Source organism: Athene noctua, chromosome 17 (genome assembly GCF_965140245.1).
Source record: "Athene noctua chromosome 17, bAthNoc1.hap1.1, whole genome shotgun sequence".
NCBI lineage: Eukaryota > Metazoa > Chordata > Aves > Strigiformes > Strigidae > Athene > Athene noctua.
Genome location: NC_134053.1, coordinates 1462382 through 1484452, shown reverse-complemented (window position 1 = coordinate 1484452; position 22071 = coordinate 1462382). Strand labels below are relative to the sequence as shown.

The following is a 22071-nucleotide window of genomic DNA, read 5'->3' as shown; positions in this document are numbered from 1 at the left end:
TCTCTTTATGTACTCATGCAGAAAAACAATAACGCTAGTTGGAATTCTTTCACTTTCATAGCTTGGTAAACGTATGTGATGCTGTTGGTTGTAGGGAGGTACTCAATGTCTTTGCTTTCCTGCTCATTCACGTTATTAACATTTCTTAACACAGGTGCAGCCTTTTGGGGCTCCTTGTTTGATTTTTCAGCGTTAGGCAGCTTTTGGGGAGGAAAGTACTATGTCTATTCAATCCTTTAAAGAGATGTTCACGGAGCAGGAGATCACGCTGTATTCAGTGGGCTCTTTGTAAAAGCGAGGCTGAAGTAAACTACTTAATCCTGCAAGCCCAGGCATGAAGCTTGCAGTGATGCTGTGAGCACGGTCTGTATCACTTCTTTGTGCTTGATGCACAAGGGTGACGAGAACCCGAGAATGTTGCAATGTTTTAGGTGTGTTTTTTGTTTTGTACGTAGGAAGCACCCAAAGACAACATACAGAAAAAGCCACAAACTTTTGGCTTTTGCCTCATTTAAATGAAGGCTCCCTGGTTTGCAGCAGTCGCCTTTGTGGTGTAAACCACCCTGTGGTTGTCTTGAGTTTGCAGCCAAAGAGACTGAGCTCACAGGAGAGCTGTGGGATTCCCTCCACAGCAAACTGTCTTGAATCCTAAACCTTGTGAATGACCACAGACCTGGTAGATTTAAGAGTTTAACTGGAAGACATCGTGCTTGGTAAACTCTAGATGCACCTGCCCTGTGCAGCTGGGGGTACAGACTTTTCCTAAAAACGCAGAGGATTTGCTGTTGCACGTAAACGTACTGCAAGGAGCCGATTCCGCTACTACGCGTGCTGGGTTGAAAGAGGTGGCAGAAGCTCTCTGATTTCTTTTCCCTGACTGTCAGTAAGTTTGAAGGGCACACATAAACTTTTGTCTGAAGTCTCAGGACTTTCCTTTGAAGCTGTGTTCTAGTAATGCTTTAAAAAAAAAAAAAAAGAAAAAAAAAAAAAGTAGCAAATCAAAACCCTAGCAAGTCAGTTACCGTTTGCCTTTGAATGGGCTTCTGGGGGTGAAGCAATTCTGTGCACAGTGGACTTCCAGTATCTCAGGTTCTGTTAAGTGGCAGGAAAACCAAATTCTTAAGAAAAGCTGAGTATGGAATTTTGGCAAAACGCATTAAATTTAGTGTGATGACTGCTCTGTCTTTTCGCAGCTGTTGGTTTAAAAAAAAAAAAGTCAGTGGTGTTTCCCTTTTTTTCCTCATCATTCTACGCTAGTATGACCTAACCTTCTGATCAGAAAGGGATGTGTAGGTCTGCTGGGTGATGATTTTCCTCAGGCCTAGGCTTAAATAATCTAGACTCTTAAAAGAAGTATACTCCTGTAAACAGTTTAATCTTCAGATTCTTTTCTCAAATCAGGGTGGCTTTATTTTCTTGCTTCCCACTGCTTTTGGTTTGTTCTGGAAATAAGTAGTGCTGGAACTTCTGCAGACAAGAAAAAAGCCTTCCAAACTGTTTGGGGTTATTTTTCAGTGCATCTGTTTAAATAGGAGATTGTTAATGCATATTTTTACAGTTCATGAATACCTTACGGCTATGTCGAAACGATGGGAGCTGAATTTTCATTTTACATTCTTCATCTCTACAAAACACGCTTGAGAGGAAATGAATTTTTTCTTAGGCTCGTGTGATTGTGATGATGCAATTTGAGCAGTGTGGGACTACAGAGGATTATTATCTGAAACATTGCTTGTTTTTGTTTTGAGTCATGTCCCATGAACAGGCACTTAAACATTGGGGGGGGGGGGGGGGGGGAAATCTGGTTTCCTTTAAAGCCATTTACAGAGCCCTTCATTAAAAGTTCTTATCAGAATGAAGTGCCAAAACTTTCACTTTGGGGCTGTAAGAAAGCTGTTGCATGCCTGAAAGAAGATAAGTGTTGGTCTTGCAGCAGTGTGAGAACTGAAAGTTTCTTACTATTGTAGTAATTATGAGTCAGGATGGTCATTAGCCTGCTGTAACAAGTAGAAAAAGATAACCAAAGCTTCAGCACTTGAATTGTTATCTGCACCATTTTCACTTAAAGGGAAAAAGGGTGCATGTGGGTTCCAGCAGTTTCTTCCCAGAGCGTTGTCTTATTTTACAGAATTAGCGTAAACTTTCATGTGGGGTGGTGGGACGTCGACATATTTCTCTTTTTTTTTTTTTTAATTATTTTTTTTTTTTTTTTCTCCCCAGATCAAAATACCCTTTTAATTTGGTTGGGGGCTGGGGAGAGAACTGCCATGAGCCAAGTGGCCTGTTAACTCCAGCTCCAGGCGTGACCCAGTTTCAGTTGGGCAGCGAGGGCTGCGGAGCTGGGGCATGGCTGGGAAGCGGGCGAGCTCTCCCAGCTAGGCCAGCCCAGGACTAGAACTGCGCTCCAGAAGCAGCACTTGGATGCAAATAAGATGGATGGCAAAAAATAGAAGAGAAAGAAATGGGCTGCATTTTTTTTTTTTTGTTTGTTTAAATCTAAAATGCATAGATTTGGCACGCTGGAGAAGAGGGGGAGAAGTGAAGATGCGAATGCTTTCTGTTGTTAGTTTTTCTTTAATTCTAGGAGTTAGCGACAATTTCACTCTTCGTAGTTCCTAAGAGTAAAAAAACTGCCAGTGTTTTTAGTGAAATGCATGAAAATCTGAGTATTTGTGTGTGCTCTTGCTGATGCAAAAAACGTTGTTGCCATCCACATCAGCCCCTTCTGTTTATATTTTCATAGTGATTGTTTTTTCTGGTTTCACCAAGTGATGTTAATAAATACGGAGTTCCGAAACTTGTGATTCTTACTGTTGTGAAACTAGGATGATCTTTATTTTACAGTCTTGATGAGAATTTCAAAAGCATAAATAGGAATGAAATTTAAGTTTCTCTTTTTATTCTGTTATTTTAATGAGCTCAGACTTCAGCTTGGATTAAGCCCGGCTGCTTTTTCAGTTCAGCCATAGTATCCGTAACTCTTGGTGGGGAGTCAGTTGTGCCAAAATTGAAGAGGGATGTTTATCTGCTGCAAGTATGTTCAACCATACAAGGCTTTCGATGGACAAAGCTGTCTCATCCACAAGGAAAGCATTCGGCCCAGCAAAGCCGTGGTACATTTTAAACAGGGTTGGAATTTTTGGCCACTGTAATTGTTTGATATTTCATGAGAGCACTCGGAATTCTTCATTGAACAAAATGAGCCCAGATGCCTTTCTAAAACAGGCATTTATGCTACAGTGGTGCAGCTCAACTGGCTTCTGCTTTTACTTAGAGACTTTACAAGAAATGTCATGTTTATTATTTGTTGTCAAACAAGGCTCTTACTGTATTGGCAGTATTAAATGTCAGATATTAGTATAATCTGCCTTTAGAATGTTTTAAGCCACATGATAGTTGCAAGACATCTAAATATCCTCCTATTCTTGCAGCGCGCATGTACGCATGATGCAGGGGTTTTCTTTTGCATGTTCAAGCCTACAATAACAGTTGTGTCCAAGAAAGCAGATATCTTGACTTATGCAAATAATAGTATTTCTAAAACATGTTGGAATTTATGTATCTTGTACTTCTTACCGGTCGTCATAACGTTCAGTTTCCATTCTTCACAGAATATTAAAGAAATCACTGCAGCTCTCAGCGCTTACTGTTTGTGCAGGAGGGATTGATTGATTTGATTACGGTAGAGTTCCCAGTACAACTTCAGATCTTTTGCTACTCCCCTAAATACAATTTTACCTGGTAGGGAAGAGATGCTCGCTGTTGCAGCGTGGCTGTGGGAGGCTGCAGGAGAGGTTTCCGCATGTCTGACCTGATCTCGCTGAACTTGACAGGGCAACAGATGTTTTCTCGACTTCTTCCTTAAAACAGTTGAATCACAGCACACGTAGGAAAGACTCGCCAATAGTTACAGATCAGCGTTTCAAGGTCAGGGAGACTGGTTTCTGCGTGGTGAGCATTATGCTAATTCAGTTGTTAAACATATTGGAATCGCGCTTCCTTTTGCTTCTGCAGCGCTTGCAGATTCCATCGGCGCCTTTGCTCTGCGCTTGGAGTACAGAGGGTTAGTTTTGGACAGGCAGAAGCTTTCTTGCGTGCTGTACTGCAGGCGTGCGAGAAACGCGTCTGCAGGTCTCGGTTTGAATCGAGTCCTTTACGTGAAGTACTTGCCCAAATAGTGCCACTGTCGTGTTGGTGCTTCTGCGTGACGATGAAATCTGATGGAGAGGTTGAAGCCTTGTTGAAGGTGAAATACGTGTTTTCCTCTCCCAAGGGCACTGTGTATGGGGATGAAGGGCTAGGGCAGGTTTGCAGCTGCAATGATGGAATTCACTGTTTATGTGTGTGCAAAAATGAAGTGAGAACGTGTGCCGAAGCACATGTGTAACTTAGGCCCTGTGACTGACACCTCTACAAACAATACTAAGCCTTTTCTCTCCTATTTTGGTCTTGAATACTAGGAATGTGTGTTAGTATTGTTTCCTAACCAGCATGTGTAATATCTTTAGAGATTATCTCTGATGCGTAGAAGCGTATGGGATCCACGTGTAAAGTAACAATCACGGAGTGTCGTGTTTGATCCTGGACTGTTGCACACAGTGTAAAAACTAGTTAATTTTGAATCCACTGGGGTTTTTTTGTACGGTAGATGTATAGGTTGCCTGAGATGGTTTTTGCACAAGCTTGACAGTAAGAAGCAGGTTAGTGTATTTTTCAAATTGTCTTCAAAAGTCTTGTCTTGGCTCCGTGGAGTTTAATCTCTTTTTTTTTTTTAAACATAACAGCTTTAATTCCAGATTAGTATCCTGTCAAAAGGCTGCCTTTACAGATGCTGGAAATGGTTGCTTTGAGGTTAAAGATCTTGCCGCCTTTTCTCTTCAGCTTGGCTCTAGAAATGATTGGGCTCTTATGCCTGTTACGTCCTTTCTGCTGGCGCTGCAAAGTTGATCTTGGTGGTGTTGCTCCTGAGGAATTAGAAGCATCGTTACACCTCAGCACAGTTGGAGCCTTCCCACAAGTTCTTGGGGCAGGGCTGCTGTAGTCTGGATATTTCTTACGGCTTTAAAACCTTTATAAGCTCTGGCCTTATTTTCTGCTTATGCTGGCTCCTTCAGATACCGAGAGGCAGCTCCTCTCTGGAGATCTGTGTCTCAGCATCCTGTTAATGACACTGGTTCCACCAGGACTCGGTAGCTGATGGGAGCGTGTGGAAAAAGCCTGTGAGTATGGGAGGGGCACCCAAACGCAGCGTGTGGAGAACATCTTCAGGAGTGTGGAGCAGGAGGTAACGAAGCAGGTGGCAGGTTGGCATCTGGAGAGCTTCAAGACTGCTAACAGCCCACAGTGGAAGGCAGAGGATGTCTCTTGGCCGTCTGGCACCTTCCTCCTCCGCTGCTCCTGCCTGCGGGGGTCAGTCCCAGCCCCTGGCATTGCTTTGAGTGTGGTGGGCACTGCCAGTGCCTGGTGGGCTCGGCTGTGGAGCCGTCTGACCTGTCCGAGACCGGGCTAGTAGCTGCGAAGGAATCAGAGAGTCAGTACGTGGGCTTGTACCTAGAGAATGTGCTGTGGGCCAGATTCGATGGCTCTGTGCTCTGTTACATCTGGAGAGAGTACTGCAGAGGGGGCTGGAGCGAAGAACTTGAGGCATGAGTGTGTATTTTAAACTATATAATTAACAGAAGGTTGCTTATAACTGTTTAACCAATACTGGCTTTAAACCAATGTGCAAGACAATGTTTATGAGAATTTGGAGTGGCTTTTATTAGGCACCCGAATCAGTAGCGTTTATCATTTTGCTGCAAAACAAACAGGCCAGGTGCTGCCAGAACGTTGGGCAGTTTTGGCCTCCTCTCCCATCTATCTCATTTCTTCACCCTGATTTTTATAACTTTGGCCCCTTGAACCTGACGACTTCCAGGGACGGGAACTCAAGTTGATCAGTGCGATTCCTGGGCAGGGCTTGTGTCCAGTGGTTCAGGTGTATCTTTTGTCCCTGGTCTGCTGGTTGGTTTGTATGTGATGAAACGGAAGAAAAAAATCACTCAGACTTCTTCACTGAGCAGGTACCTGGTCTCTTGGTGGTTCAACAAGTCTCTATATCTGACTGGAAACTGAAAAGAAATGATGTGTTGTGCCTGTGTCACTTCTGAAGCATCCTCCGCTGGCTGCCGCCTCACCAAAGATGCTGGGACCTGTGGGTCTTAGTGGCTGACTTGGCAAGTGAAATCAGACTCGAAGCTGAAGGTACATTTGGCCTTAACACTCAGCTCTCTGGACTGGCGTGGCTCCTGCTCTGTGAATGACTGATTCCGCTGGGATTCCTCCCGCAGAAATTCTGGATCCAGTGTCATTACCCGTTTTCCTGACAGCATTGTGCCACTCCTTGAACCTGCAGATCAGCGACAAAAAGGGCAGCGAGGGAGTCAGCTCAGCGGGTCTCCCAGTACCCGCAGGGGTTACGGTGCCTCTGGGAGTCGGCGGCTGTGTCTCGTCCCCTGCAGAGGCGTCCAGCGGCGCTAACAGTGGAGCTAAAGCCAGGATCAGTTGTGCTCTGCTGTGTGGCGCTCTGCGGGCAGAGCGGACAGAGGTGGGGAGCTGGGAGAACTCGGTGTGTTCTGCTTTTGGTTTGGCTCAGAGTGCAGTCAAGGGAACCTTCTTTGCAATAACATCAGAAAGATGATGTCTCTAAGTCTGCTCCAAGATCATTCTCATATTACTAGTTAAAATTCCTTTGGATATGCCCTGAGGAATTTGGGTCAGGCTCTGGGGCTGCTGTAATACCGGTGCAGGAGGGATCTGAGGGAAGCCTCTCGGGCTGGATGCTCACAGGCAGGTGAGTGCTCATGCCCAGCTTCTCGGGTCCAGATGAATAGTTGGGAACATACCCATGATCTTTCATTCCTGCTCATTTTTTTTGAGCTCCAAAATATACCTGGGTCAGCTATTCATTATTATCCTGCCTTAAAATGTAGGCGATCTCTACACTGTACTGTGTATTCTTTGACAGTGTCTGCAATTTTTTTTTTTCTAAAAAAGTGTTTTTATGTTACTCTTTTATCTTCATTTTGATGTGTTAGAGTGGTTCTGTGGTTTCTGTGCTTACCAGAAAGTTTAAAAAAGACAAAAACCACTGTTCACTTGTGGTTAAAAATGCACTTGTAGGCTAAAAGCTTGCGAAATGTCATTTAAGCAGCCACGCGTGCTGCCTTCCTACCCCCGTGCCCCCGACACGGGGGTGTCTTCCACACAAGTGTTTCTTCACAGCCAGGCACTTCCAGGTTCTAGTGCCTCCATGGTTTGGATTTTGGTGCTGGTTTGTTTTTTTGTTTTGTTTGGGTGTTTGGTGGTTTTTTTTTTCACTTCAGCTATTTATTTTTTTTCCTTCCACCTCCCTCAATAAAAATGTTAACATTTTAAGTGTCTGAACTGTGGCCTTTCAATTAATAGGCAGTTTTCCCCTTCGGTGCTTTCTCAAGCATGTAGGGAGATGGAGAGGATGGTTTTGTAGTCATAAAGCTTCTAAGTAGTGTGTTGACCAGTAATTTATTACAGGCCTTGACTTTGCTGAATAACATCGTGTTTCTGAAGAACAGGGTAGAAAACGATGGCTAGCATGCGTGTGCAGGCTTTGTGCTGCTGGAGTTCTTGGCTTAAACATGCTTTTGTTCAGAAAACAGGAAGAAATGCAGTGTCACTGCTTCGATTCCTCACAGTCAGTACAGAACTCCCCGATGCTCAGTTCAATCCGTGTGACTTTTGGAGGAAGAAGAAACTCGTTATGGATTGCTGATAACGATAACCTGCTAGCAGGTAACGCAAGAAACGCCTACAAATCGGCAAAACCAGCCAGTGTTTCTGAAATGGGTGTTGCATTGTTGGGGGGAAAAAAACTTAAAGACTATTTCCTGCATATGTGAAAGCTAGATGTGACCACTGAAGGAAAAATGGGTGCCTTATCATCAGGGTAGCAGCAGTAGCTCCTCTGGCACATAAAACATTCTTGACAGAGCAGCTTTTTTCTGGGAATGCAGCTCGGGGCAGATCGATGCCTGACAGGAGGCAGCATCCCGCTGCAGTAACACATCCTACCCAGATTAACGCTGTGTTGAGTATACAAGGAAGGGATCAAAGAGCTGCCTGAAAATTGTTAACAAACCCGAGAGGCAAAAAGATTAATTTCAAAGTGTGTAATTGTTTTGTAGAGCAGAGGATGACATAAGGGATTTTGGCCTAGAGAATGCTAAATGCCACCAAGTATTTTGCTTTTATGACAGTATTTTATCTGACTCAAAATAGACCCACATGTATGTCTCTAGTCCAGGTTTTTTTTTAATATTTATGGGATATGAGTGGGAATTCTAAATCTGATGGTCACGTCCATTTGAATGGCTCCTTCTGTATACTCAAAGGCACAACTAGAATAAAATTAATCCAGTTTAAGATTGTTAATAATTGGCTTGTTTGAAATCGAGTCATCTTTTTATGTAAAGCATTTGAATTGCTGCAATAGGAGCAAGAGCTTGGGCAAAGGAGGATTTTTATCAGATAGCCTTGCCTGTGTCATACCCAGAACAGCTGAGATGGGCATTTTCCGTGCTGCGTGGTGTTGGCCTACCAGGACTGGTTGGTTTTTCAGTGTGGTCAGGCCGTTGCTGAGCACACTGGAAAATTTCCCTCAGGGTTGATGCCGGTGACATGTAAACCCAAGTCCAACTTCAGTTCTACTGTTCCCTCCATTTTGCCTTAAATATTTTTGGGTTACGGGAACCATGCATAAAAAAGGGTCAGTCATAAAAACTCCTCTGAATGCACGCGTCTGAGAGATGTGTCGGGATCTGCTTCTGCTGGCGCACAGAAGGAACCTGTCAGCGACGCTGGGGGTTGCTGGCAGGGTCAGTGTGCCCTGTGCCCGCGGACCCGGGGCTGGGCACGGAGGCGCTTCCCCACGTCCAGGCGATTCAGTGTCACGTGTGCTGCACCACTGTTACTGTCAGCTGTTAGGAATGTCGTTAGTCAAAATTTGCTAGGTAGTGCTTACAGCTTTTTTTTTTTTATTATTTTTTTTTATTAATGGTTGCACCCAGCACGCTGAGTGCACCCTGTGGTAATTCTGAGCTGAACCCTGGGGAAGGGAAGCTGGGTGCGAGGTGTTGTTCTAGGGTCGGCGCTCACGTCCCTGCTGGCAGGACCTTTAGAAGCTGCTCCCGGGACCACCTGCCCGCCTTGGCATGCCAGTGGGGGAGAGTGAGATCGAGTTGTGGACGTTACTGATGCTGATGCTGTCAGCCTGTTACCACAGCGTTTGTCTTTTCCAACAGAAACGGGTATTGTCATTGCCCGCTTCAGCTGGGTCCTGCCGTGATGCAGCTTCGTGGCAAGCTTGATCTTTAAGATGAAGTTTGCTACAGCTTAGAGGAGGAGGCTTAGAAACTGTTCATTAGTTCCTGGAGCAGAATGCTCTGTTCCTGGGAACCATCTGGTCCAAGCCCCTGTTTAGAGCAGGGCCAGGTCGGAGTCTTATTACGCTGCAGTTCATTTCTAGAGTAGCGCTTGGGATGAGTGTTTGGGGCTTGAGTGTTGTTGCTTGTTGACCACGCTAGACTACATGCTTCTGCTATGACTAACGCAAATATTTTAAAGGTTGTATGGTGGACTGAATGGAGAAGTTGCTGCTAGACAACACTGGCTGGCTGTATTGAAAGAACATGTGTCGTGAGCAGCAAAACTCAAAAGCTGTTGAACGCAGAACTTTTTAGTGTGTGATTGAGTGTATGTAGGCCAGGTTGGATAGGGCTGTGAGCCCAGTGGAAGGTGTCCCTGCCTGTGGCAGGGGGGGTTGGAACGAGATGATCTTTAAGGTCCCTCCCAACCCAAACCGTTCTATGAATTTTAAAAATTTTTTTTTTTCTTTTAAAGCAAGCAAGTGGAAAATCAGCCAGTGAAGACATCGAATTGTATAGCTGTAAGAGGTGAAGCAAAGCATAAACATTTGTAACAAGAATACACAACAACAGATTTCTTTTTAGTTAGGTGGAAGCTTAGAAGCAGCATAATCGATACTACAGCATCTTTGCTCAAAGTATTTTGTCTGCAGCGGGCATGTGCTTTTTGCAAGTCTCTTAGCTAGCGACTGTGCAGCTTCAGAATCTCTCCTTCAGGACAGGTACAGGTATAAAACTAATACAGTGTAAATCCTTTCTTTTTGCAGAAGCAAAGGAATCTTAATGCTTAGGCCTCAAACACAGGTGCTGGTCGCCCTCGCACGCGCGCAGGACGGGGGCTGTGGTGGTTACGCAGGGGGATGATGTTCTCCCCACAGGTTTGGCTCTGCTCTGCCTTGTGGGCGAGCTGTGTTTTCCACAAAGGTGCTTTCCTAGGCTCTGTCAGTAGTCGCTCTTTACAGCCATTGCCAACAATTATTATAGTGGCCTGAGACAGCTTGGAACCTCCATGGTGAGAACAAATCCTGAGGGTTAGAACAGGAGGAAAGCTGTTGGCCTTGGGGAGACTTTGCCCAGGTGTTCTGTCTTGGAGAAGATGCACATACATATACACGCACATAATTTTTAATCTGTCATGATCATGATTCTTTTTGGTCTTCTACCCATCACTCTGTTTCCTTTGTCTTCCATTTTACGGGTTCAGGTTTTCTGCAGATGATAAAACTGCTGAAGTGACCTCCCGGTGTGTTGCAGGTGGTGCTCCGAGGCCGAGAGCTTTGTGTTTGATAAAGTCTTGATAAAACTTTGTTCTTTTCTCCATATAGCAACACCTTAATCCCTTTTTCAGCAATCAGAAGACACAGCATTTATAAATTAGTACTGGTGGTTCCAAGTCAGTCACAGAACAACGCGAGCTGGTTGTGCTTTCTGAAGGTGGTTTACTGCATCAGGCCACAAATGCGTTTTCCAGCGCTGGAAATTCTGTTTGAATTTGAAGAGGAAGATCAGAGGATTATGGACTTTGTTCTTTCTTGCAGTCCCTTCTGACACAGAAGCACCTGCCATGCATAAAGGCAAGCAGGAAATATCTTCTCTCATCACACTATTTCTGTAATACAGTGACCTTCCGCAGCTCAGATTGTATGAAATGATCCGTTCCCTCTGCGCCCGTCCTGGGTGCAGAGGGTGATGTGTCAGGTTTACTTCTGAAGGCTTCATAGCCTTTGCTTGCAAGCAGTCGTTCTGTGAAGACACTTGCCTATTTTTGTAACAAGTAGGTGTATTTTTTTTAATGAACTGAAGCCCACGGATCTGTTTTACTCCGTGCTCTGACATGCCGTGTCGGGTCAGCAGCAGACCCTTCTCTCCCGAGTGATGGGAGCGTTGCAGTTCTCCTCAGCTTTGGTGTTTTCGTGCTGGCTGGCAAGCTGAGCGAGGTGTGTCACTGCAGGGATCTTCTGAGGGGTGTTTTAACTTCGCATTTGCTCCATGAAGTGAAGAGTTTCGACGTCAGTGTCCATGTAGTTCTCGCTAGTGTTTTGGGAAGAAACTGTCCCAATAATATAATTGCTGCTTATAAAGCATTTACAGCAGCTGTTAGCTCTGAAAGCACTGAGTGGGGTGAGCGAAACACAAAAGCCAGTGGTGATATCTGTGTCCTCTCAGCTCTGAGATCAGAGACAGTTGTCCTTTGTCTTCTCTTACTGCCGAGGGGACAAGAATTACACACCAATACAGTAAATACTTCCAGGTGTGGGTGGTCTCTCAGAATCTTTTACTGCCAAAACGTGGTACTGAACGTGGTATTCTGTAGGGGAGTATCAAATGGAAGAATGCCCAAGTGTTTTTTCAGACCTGTGTTTCTATCTGTGCCGCAGACAGCTGGCTCATCCATCTCCGTACTCTCCTTCAGCCGCGTCCGTGGTGTGTCTGCCAAATCAGAGCATTCACACTCAAAGCTGGAGCCTCCAGAGAAAGCGCTGCCCTGCCTCGCCTCCGTGGGCTTCAGCGGGAAAGGGATGGGCGAAAGCTCGAGGTCAGAACAATTGCTAGCTGCTTGATGTATTTCTGAAACAGTAATGAACCAAATTTCACCTCTTAAAGCAAGGTCGTGAAGACCATACACTCGAGGACTAAATAAATAAATTAGTGTATGATTAATTGAATCATATTTGTGATGTACAGCATAAGAGTATGAAAAAGACATAACCAGGGCTTGAACACTGTTCCTTTAGAATCTGCGCAGAAAAAACTTATTCCAATAAAAATTCATTTTAAATACTGTGATAAGTGAAGTTAAGCATCCTGCAACAAGATGATCATGTTCCTACAAATAAACCAGGAGGAAGTTTTATAATGATCCTGGAAAGGTTTGAGGAGAAATTTGCCAGGTTGCAAATTGAAGTATCCACCCTGCGTCGCGTCCGGGGTGTAACCTGCTGACCTTGAGCTGCAGGCAGAGCCGAGCTCTCCCTGGAGCAACCAAACGTCTTCCTCTAAGAGCCTTGGTCTGACTTCTTTTTTCAGTTCCATAGACGGTTTTTCTTGCTTGTAGCCAAACCTGATCATTAATATTTCATCTGGCATGCGATGCAGTTGTTTCTGGAATGTCTTTTTTTCCTGCTAAAGTGAGTATAATGGTGTGTGGGGGAAGTTATTTGTGGGTGAAATGCTTTTACGGGGATGAAACCTAAAAAAATATTACCCGGAGGTGAAGCTGACCACAAAAGCAAGTGTTTGATGACATAAGCAAACATCTGAGGCCTGCTGGGAATACCGACCTTCTGCACAAACCCACTTTTAGCCTGGCTTCAGCCTTATCCAGTAACTCGTGTTGGTCCTGCTGAATGTCATCCTCCATTGGCAGGAATCGAGATTTTGCTTTTGTTCTCTATTTGAACTGCCAAAAGAATTGGGCTTTCTGCAAATACCCACCCAGGAATGAGCCGGGTGGAATCCCTGGTGCAGAATACTAGCTGGAAATAAGAGATGACTCACTTGGAAGGGTGAGGGTGCACAGCATCTGACACCAAAAATGGTGATTCACCAACATTTCAAAGCATTTTTCCTCTGGTCAGGGTTTGTTCTAGCTTAGTCTCATGAGACCTTCGAAACAAATTAGACCCTCTGAAACCTGGAAGAGAAAAGAGTTTACTCTGAAACTGTCAATGAGAGGGTTGCGGAGGATGGAATTATGGAAGAATGAGATGTAATGAGGTGGTGGTACAGGTCAGAGGAAATGCCTGACGTGCTCTTCCAGCCTGTGTGCTCTTGAGGGATCTCTCTTGAGGAGAACACGCTGGCAGCGCTGTGCAAAGAGCAAAAATCCTAACCAAGAGTCTGGTTTTGACAAAGATTATCTTGACAGAGGAGTAGTTGCCCATAATTGTCTGTAGGAATTGCCCCCGAAGGTCAGAGTGCAGAAGCTTTCGGAGGTCCTTTCGGAGCTGAAAACCCTGCAAATGGGTGATTGATGATACATGGGGTGGCCATGCAGGGGAAGGGACGCTCGCAGTTGATGTTTGTAGGGATCTCTTCTTGCTGTGTCCCAGAAATAACGGGAAGCAAACCCCTCTAGTCCCAGGTCCCTTCCACCCGCTGCCTTTTCTTCCTGAGCTCCGTGCAGGTGCTGCTGGACAGACAAGGGCCGGGGACGTAACTGCTCACTAGTGGCTAATTTTTTGCAGATTAATCCTGTTTGGATACTTTTTATACATGACATGCAGACTGTGTTATGTTGGTGTGAAAACTCTCTAGGACTGACAGCTACAGAAGCAAACAATTAGATAATTTTTTTTTTTTCACGAGTCGTTCCCTCCAGACTGAGTTTTACAAATCCAAGGAAATTTGGCAGATGACTCTCCCTGCCCCGTGGCTGTCACAGGGCGTTCCATCTTGGTTATGGACAGTTGTATTTTGCTGTTGAATCCCATTTCAACATGAATTATTGTGTTTTCCTGAGTGCTTGTCTCAGCTGATGGTCCTACAGTCAAGGATGTAATCTTAGATTTATGTTGTTGGTGCCAGTGTATTTAGCATTGAATTTTTGGTTTGCTATAAATGTCACTGCCTCTGCGTGGCCAGTTTGAATTACTGAGGCTACTTGCTTGTGGTGCTTTATAACTTCTTACCCTTTTAACTGCCTTACTTTTGTAACATGGATATTAAAATATAAGGTCTAAAGTTTTCACCCTAGTACTGGGGTGGCAGCACAGAATCAAAAAGATTGTTGAAAATATTTCTGTTCTCTAGAGCATGTCTAGATCTCAGCGAAACTCTAACTGAAAGTGATGATAGTTAGACAGTTGTACTGGCAATAGCAATTAGAGATTTACAAGTGCTTGTAAATGCTGCTATTTATAGGATGGGCACTTTATTTATCAAAACGCTAATCTTTCTCTGCAGTGGGAGAAAATGTCAGAGTGGAGTATTTCATCGTTGTGATGGGACTGGACTATAATATCCGAAACAACAGTAATTTGTCCCTTTTTTTAAAAAAAAAAAAACAAACCACCTAGAGGCTTCAAATAGGCTTGCACGTGGGGAATGGAGACAGAATATTTTAAATTGGAATATTAGCATTAAAGATCTATGGGACTTCGGAGGTCGTAAGATACCCGTCTGGTGAGACTGGGAATATGTATTTTTAATTCTCAACCTGTTAACTTTGATTATTGAGAAGCAAAATTAAATGCCTGGTTCCACTGAACTTCTTGCTGTGAAACTGGGAAAAGGTAATTTCAATGCATTTGATTACATGTTCTTACTTTGTGAATAAATTTGACCAGGGATATTTCTAAAAATGAAGAGGCGGTATGACAGTATTTTCATTAATCTTTCTCTTTAAGAGACCCTGTATGTCCTTTAAATACAACTGACGGATCCCATTTCAGTGAGTGATGGTACTAATAATGTGAATTAGGCTTAAATCCAAGAATAGAAAAAGCCTTTTTTTTTTTTTTTTTTTTTTTTTACTGAATTAGTTGCGTGATCTACTTAGTTACAAAAGTTTCTGAGAAGGTTTGTTTTCCTTTGTGTTATTTTGATTGTGCTATAGTAAGTCTTGTGTCCTTGACAGTATTAACACACATGGTTGAAGTATTCCTTTCTTCATACATGCCCAGTAAGTGATGGGATTAAATAAGAATTAACAGGGCAGATCCTATCAGCGACTCTCCAAGTGTTGTAGGAAGCAGCAGCAGGACGATTGCGTGGGATAACCGCCACGAACTGCTGTAGGCTGATGCCAATATATGGTCAGTGAGGAGAGGAAGAAAAAAAAAAAAAAAGAAAAAAACCTTTTTTTTTGTTAAAAAAAAAGACTGAAACATTTAAGACAGTGAGGAGGCCTTCGGTAGAAGGAATGAGAGAAATCTCAATTTGTGGACATGGGCATGGCATTGTTTTGAGCAGCTCTGTGGCTTGCTGTGCCAGAAAACCTGCAGGACGGAGGAGTGTGTAGGCACTGGCAAAGCTGTCTTTTCAGAAGCTGCTAATGTATGTAGCCACACGAATCTCTTCCTGTATTTACACATTAAGGGTGTAATATTTTTTATGCTGGTTGGAGATTTGATGCCTCTAAAGAAGGAAAACCTTGGGTTTATTTGATAGTTTTCTATTGGAGTATTCTTGGTATAAACAGACAGGGATATTCACTGTTCAAGCCACGCTTTCTGAATGTTTTCAAGTTTATAAACTGGATTTTTGGGTTTTAGGGTGGTTTTTTGTTTGGTTGGTCTTATTTCCTTTTTTTTTTTTTATAGCAGAGAAATTTTTCTCTGCAGAATTCGTATACTTTCCATCCTTACAGAAGACAGATGGACTTGTTTATCTGCTGTGAGGTTCAGGAACAGATTATAGATTATTTTGCTTTGTGTCATTTAAAACATTCTTATTTATGAGCAAGGAAGTTGACAATAATCATGTGATTCATGGTAGAAAAATTATCTGCAGGCTGCTGCTCCTGTTGTCCTAATAGGCTTAAAGGAATTACCACTGATGTAAATAATAGTTCTGTGTGCTGCTGGTGGGCAAGGCAGGGCAGGCAGACGCTAAATAGAAAGGGTGTGTTTTGGGTAAAGCCCTTCCCAAATGATTTTTGCAAAAATAACACTGTGCAGTGAATAATCCATTCCGATTTCTAATGAGCAACGTTAATAATCTTTGTGAGGATAGATTGTTTAGTTCAAATCAAAACAACACCTCGAGACGTTAAAACTTTAAGGCTTGGTTTGTGCCTGGAGCCGCGTTTGTGTGTGCATCTCTGTAACACCCTGCCGTGGTTCAGCTTGGCCCGGGAAAAAAAAATCACAGCTGCAGTTGTTTTGAAGCTGAGGAAGAAGAGCAGCGGGGGAAGAGCCTGGCCCTCGTGTGCCATTCTTCTCACGAAAAGCAGGAAGAATTGCCAAAGATGCTTCGGTGCCATTGATGATGTGGTTTGTCCATGAGGAACGCACCCCAGAACAGCCGAGGGGAGCGTGTCCGAAGCTTGGGGCACATGGAGGAAAACAGGGCCCAGAAAAGGTGACAGCGTGGCTTGGGTCTTTGCTGAAGGGCGGGGGGACACGGGGGGGCCAGAGCGGCGTCACTGCGCCCACGGCAGCTCGAGGCCGGTCGGGGAAGGGATTGATGAGCTGCAGCTGCCGTGGGGGATTTACAACGGTCGTAGTACAAGTACAGGAGTAATACTAAATATTAACAGCCTCTCAAATTCTCATGCAATTTAGTGTCCAGTTAATTTTTTTTTAAATTGCCTGGAACTTTTGTACATTGCCAACTTCACCAGATGGTATTTTATGAGAGAAGCAGGTTTATCTAAACCAAGCTGTGTATTTCCCAACCAAAACACAATGTCCAGCGTATGTCATAACACGATTTCTCTTTGTCGGACGTCCAGCTTTTTGAAGTGCCAGGAGCTTTATAACTTTCAAAATTGGGTGATTATTTTCTTTCCCCCACTATTTTGTTCTCCTTATTTGAGTACTTGTCTGTTTTGGGCCACATACCTGTTGTAGGGTATCTGAGCAATGAGAATGTCAAACTCCAAAACTGACTTCGCTAGATCATGGAGAAAAAAAATGGGGGTCCTGTAAAGCTGAAGTGTAATAAAAGGAAGGAACAAATATCATCAGAATGGGTAAGTGGTGGCTTAGGAATGCTGGCTGGAGAAATGGGTTGTGTGCCGTTAGCCAGGATTATGCCTCACGTTGTATACTCGCTGCCTTGCGTTCCGTTGAGGATCAGGTTTTATTCCATTTAAGAAGCTCTGTGCCCCCTTCTTCTTTTCCGAAGAAAAAGAAGTACAGAGTGATGGAAGCAAAGATATTCTCAAGTACTGCAAGACGGATGCTGGTTTTACAGCTTAATTTTTTGCTTTGCGGTATTTCCTGTTAGCGTCGCCCTTATTTCAGCAAGTGTAACTATTTTACTTTTAGTGCATAACTGCCTTTCACGAAACCTTTGCATCCTTGGAATGTGAGAGCATTTTAATCGGATTTTGATGGTGTTTCTTAGAATAAGGAGTGGGAGAGGGAGGAAGATTTCATTAAGATCTGTGAGACTGGAAGGGGCAGATTGATTCCGATAAGCTGATTTGGGTTAGTGACTATTTTGGAAAGGAGAGGTCATGGACTCAGAGGGGACTAGCATAGCGTGTAAGTAGTTGAGACAGAATTTCAAATGGATTGAAAGATGAAAGGGAGTGGGCAAGGTGAACAGAGTTCATTACCCCGCCTGAGAGAGGGAGGCATAAACACAAGGGACAAAAATAAATCTCTGCAATTTATGGTGCCAGTGTGGTGTTAGTCTATTCAGGGCACGCTGAAGGTGAAATAACCATTTTTTTTCAGACTGCAGACTCAGGAAAGCAATATTCTGTTTAGGTTTGGGGTTTTTTTTTAATTATTCACATGCCAGGGGCTCCGTATCCCACAGAATCTAGAAATGGGCATATTTGTAGGGTAAATACACACTGAACTAGATCAGGCGAGAGGACTCCAAAGACTGCCTCTTCAAAGGCTGCCCAAAAGTAGACAAGAGGATGGCAACACAAAATTGAGCCCCTAAGTGAAAGACTATGAAATACAGTATGAATTTCCTAAAAATTAAAAATATGAACGCTTTTAAAGGGAAAAAAAAAAAGCATCTAACCTTACATAGCCACTCGCATCTGCTGCAAAGTTTAAATATACTTTTTATTAGGAAAAATTCAGGTTACTTCTTGTTGCTGAAATTCTAACTGCTGCTGGTTTTCCCTCATCTCTGCAGTAAGAATATAATTAAAGCCAAAGCGAACCTCCTGCCTTTGTTGGCGAGATATTGGAAAAGCTGCTTTGTCATGGTAAAAGTCAGATTTTCATTTGAAAGTCGGCTGTTTCAAGGTCAGCTTCGCAGGTAGCGCTTTGCATGCCGTTGTCACAGAACGGAGATTTACAATAAAGTAAATTACAGTAATTGAGATGACAGTAATGCAGAGCTCTGTGTTTAACCAGTGACTGACAGCGCTTGGATCTGCAAGCAGCGCTCAGTGAAATGTGGTTTTAACTATGTTCAGATTTGGTCGGTCTGTCTGTGCACACCAAGTTATTTACCCTTCACCTTTCAGTTACACCTTCGGCTGGTAATTTCTTGTTGATTTTTTTTTTTTTTAATAACTGGCTGGAAAATTAGCGTTCTGCTTTATACAGTTAAATCAGGTGGCTTTACACTTCAAACTGGGAGCCAGCTTTTTTTCCTTAAAACGCTCAGGATTTTTGTCTCGTGGGGTATTACCTGTGTAGGTCGGGGTATGTGCCGTGCTTGAATCTGAACGCTCTTTGTTTATTTGCAGGAGAGAGTGCTGCTGAAGTGATCATTTTCCACTGCTATTAATGTGATCTTGGCGACCGAGACCTCGTCTTCACTATGAGAAGTGAACCGGGTTGTATGGGTTGGTTGCAGCAGAAAATGCAGATTAAAGTAAGTGGTAGCCAAGCTCCTGCAGATTTGTAGAATATATATATAATTCCATTGTTTAATTGGAGGCCTTAGCTAATAGACAACAAATAACACCTTCAGTCACACCAATCTTGATATTTTTGTTAGTTTGAAAGTACATACTCCGTGCATCTGGCCATCTGTTTGTATTGTAAAAAGGAGTTGGTGTTTGTATGTCAACACTGAGATGTCTGCTTCAAAAAATAAATGAATCTCTTTAAGTGTCTCAACCCTTGAAATTTACTTGACTAATGGGAACAGTGCTGTGCAGATGCTCTTGCAGGTTTTGTGGTGTGCTCTTTGGTTGTTCGGCCTAATCAGTGAATAATGGTGTTTCTTGGTGGTTTTTTTAGAGGAGGAGGAACAATATGTCTTTCATTATGTGATACACTCCGTAAACAGCATCTCTGAAAGGCACCTTAATCTGAGTTTAGCTACCGTATGAATTTAAATTAGAATGATGTTATTTGATGTTCATGCTGACTCTACATCAACACTTGTTTTTGGTTTTGTTTTTTTCCAGATTCTTTTTCCTTGTTGGATTTTTTCAGTTTTGTTGAATGTATAACTACAACTATGGCAACAAGAGTAGAAATAAATTCTACTTTGGCGTCTTTGACGACAGTACCTGACTTAAATGAAATCAGAAATGAGGATAAATCACAGCGTGTGTATGTAAGTGTGCTTTCAGATGCAAGTAACAAGACAAGGGAGGCTTCAGCATCACTAAATCTTGAAGAGAAGAACAAATTTGGGAGTACTCTGAGATCTGCAACAATGCCGTCGCTAGGATCAAGGCCAAGACTGTTCCCAAAGCCTTTTTCTAAAGAGAAATCTTCAGATACTTTTGCAAACGTAAAACCACCTACTCCGGCTTTCCGATCAAGCAGTCTCATTAGAAAGGCCACCGAAGAAACATCATCTGTTAAGGTATTAAGTGGAAGCGTTCCTCCGTTAGTAGATCAGAAAGTCATTGAAAATGGCAGTAAGTCTGGCAGTGAAGTGGTCACCAACATGACTTTCTACACTGGTCCCAGTGCGAATACTGTCATTCTTTTTGAGACAGCGGGCACAGAGCAATCAAAGGTAAGCCTGGCCCAAGAAAAAAGGGCTGCTGATGACCGCAGGGTGCTCAGTACTATGCAAACAAAAGAGCTTCAGTGCAGTGCGAAGCTGGAGAAACCATCTCAGCCACCCGAGACGTTCAGGAGCCCTGAAGGGTCTCTCCACAGGCAGATATCGCTTTCCTCCAGCCTCAGACCAGTCTCTTGGAACTCCCTCAAAACGGGTGAAAAAAAGGATGCTTATGAAGTTCATCCAGGGGAGAAAAACAACGATGATGCAAATAATATCAACAGTAAAGCTGATTTCTCTACTGATGTGCAGCAAAGGCCAAAACATAGACCAGTATCCGCTTTTTTTTTGGAATCATTACGAGATCAAAAGCATCGCAGCGTGGAAGCTTCTGAGGAAAAATCTCCTACAGAGAAATCCTGGGTTAGAAAACCAAGGCCTCTGTCCATGGACCTGACAGCTAAGTTTGAACATAAAGATCTTTCTTCTTGCAAGAAGACTTGTTCGTCTCGTGAAAGCAAGGAGAATGTATCGATCATTTCTTTAACTGATGTGAGCTGTCATGATCAGTCTGAAACGGGGCCAAAACCTGAAGAAACTGAATTTAATAAAGGCAGTTCTTCAAAAACGAACTTGAAGTGCAGTAGTCAGGACATTGGCATCCTAAATAGTGGAAAATACCTATGGGAAACAAAGCTTAAATCTAAAAGTGAACAAATTGAGACAAAGCCAGAAATAACAACTAATTTGCACAGTCCCGAAAGAAGCCATGAAAGCACTAGTGAAAGCAGAACTAGTAAGGGGGAGAAGAGCCTGGGTGAAAAGGAAACGTGTGTGTTTCTAGGCTGTGAAAGCCCTGCTGCTTCTTCAGAAAAAGAGGATAATATTATAAGAGGTAGTGTTAAAAAACACATTAGTTTGTTTACTTTGGAAAATCCCAGTACCTCGGTGGATACGGAGCTGCTCCCATCAGCTGCTGAGAAGGAAAACAGATGTGTGAACATCCAACAGAGGATCAAAGAGCTGACAGCAGAAAACCCCGACGTTAAGCCAGGAAATCTACGCAGGTCACTTCAATCACGACCACTTTCTGCAGACTTAACCAAGATGTAGGTTGCAGAGAAATTGTATTTAATCCTCTTAACTTCATCACATTCAGCAGCTCTCTCAGTACAGTAAAATAATCGGTGATTTTGGTTCCACTAAAAGTATTCTGTGTACTATTATTCTTGAGCCCCTTTCCCACCTTTTCATATGCCAAAAAAAGAATATTTAGTGAAATATACCCTGACAACAGCTTTAAAAAAAAAAAAAAAAAAAAAAGCTGTCAATATTGTGGCCTTTGCATGTTACTGTAACTGTATATCTGTTATTAACATTTCATGCATTTTGAAATCTTGAGGTGAGCATTGTAGGCTGTGAGCTTATATATTGGTGAGAAAGCAAAAGAATGGTTCCCGTGTCTTTGACAGCGGTGTAGAGTATCAGGTTTTCAGCCAGACAGGAATCTTATTTCTCTGTCATATTAAAGCCCAAAGTTCTGTGATGTTTATTCTGCCTGAGCTGTGGCGATGAGCAGTGTTGTTAGAGTAATGTGAGATCTGCTAATTTTTACATAACCAAAACAGGAAAAACAACAAAAAAAAATCTTGTCTAGTAAAAAGAGATTTAGTCCAAGATTAAAATACATTCTCTCGTTACAAAGTTGGGTGGTTGATTATTCAAAATCATAACAATTTGTGACATGAATGAGGTAGCTCTTTGTGCACTTTGCAGTACTGTGTGAGGCCACGCTGCCGGGCTGGTGCTGGTCTGGATAATTCACCTTCTGTGTGTGATGACAAAGGGATGAGGAAAGAAGAATAACGATTTTTGGTAGTGCAAAGGAAGTCTGCTTTGTGTAGTGAACGCGGCAGATGTTTGGCAAACAGGACCTGCTTTGTCAACAGTGGAATCGGAGAGTTTTTCAGCAAACCTTGGTCTTTTAACATTGTGATCGAAATAAGGAAAAGAAATTTGACTGAGGCATGGGAGTATTGGTATCTCACTGCCTCCTTATGTATCTCTAAATCTTATCCAATAA

At 43.2% G+C, this 22071-nt stretch overlaps 1 protein-coding gene across 4 annotated transcripts in view; it reads left to right on the top strand.

Annotated features, from left to right (window-relative positions):
• KIAA1671 (KIAA1671 ortholog) overlaps window positions 1-22071 on the top strand; it is an 87137-nt gene that overhangs the window by 3613 nt on the left and 61453 nt on the right. For all 4 annotated transcript variants that reach the window (XM_074920927.1, XM_074920926.1, XM_074920924.1 and 1 more), the window contains exons 2-3: window positions 18769-18896; window positions 19438-21097. In XM_074920927.1, the coding sequence (XP_074777028.1) occupies window positions 19491-21097 (1607 nt within the window). In that variant the 5' untranslated portion in view covers window positions 18769-18896; window positions 19438-19490. The remainder of the gene's footprint in view (window positions 1-18768; window positions 18897-19437; window positions 21098-22071) is intronic.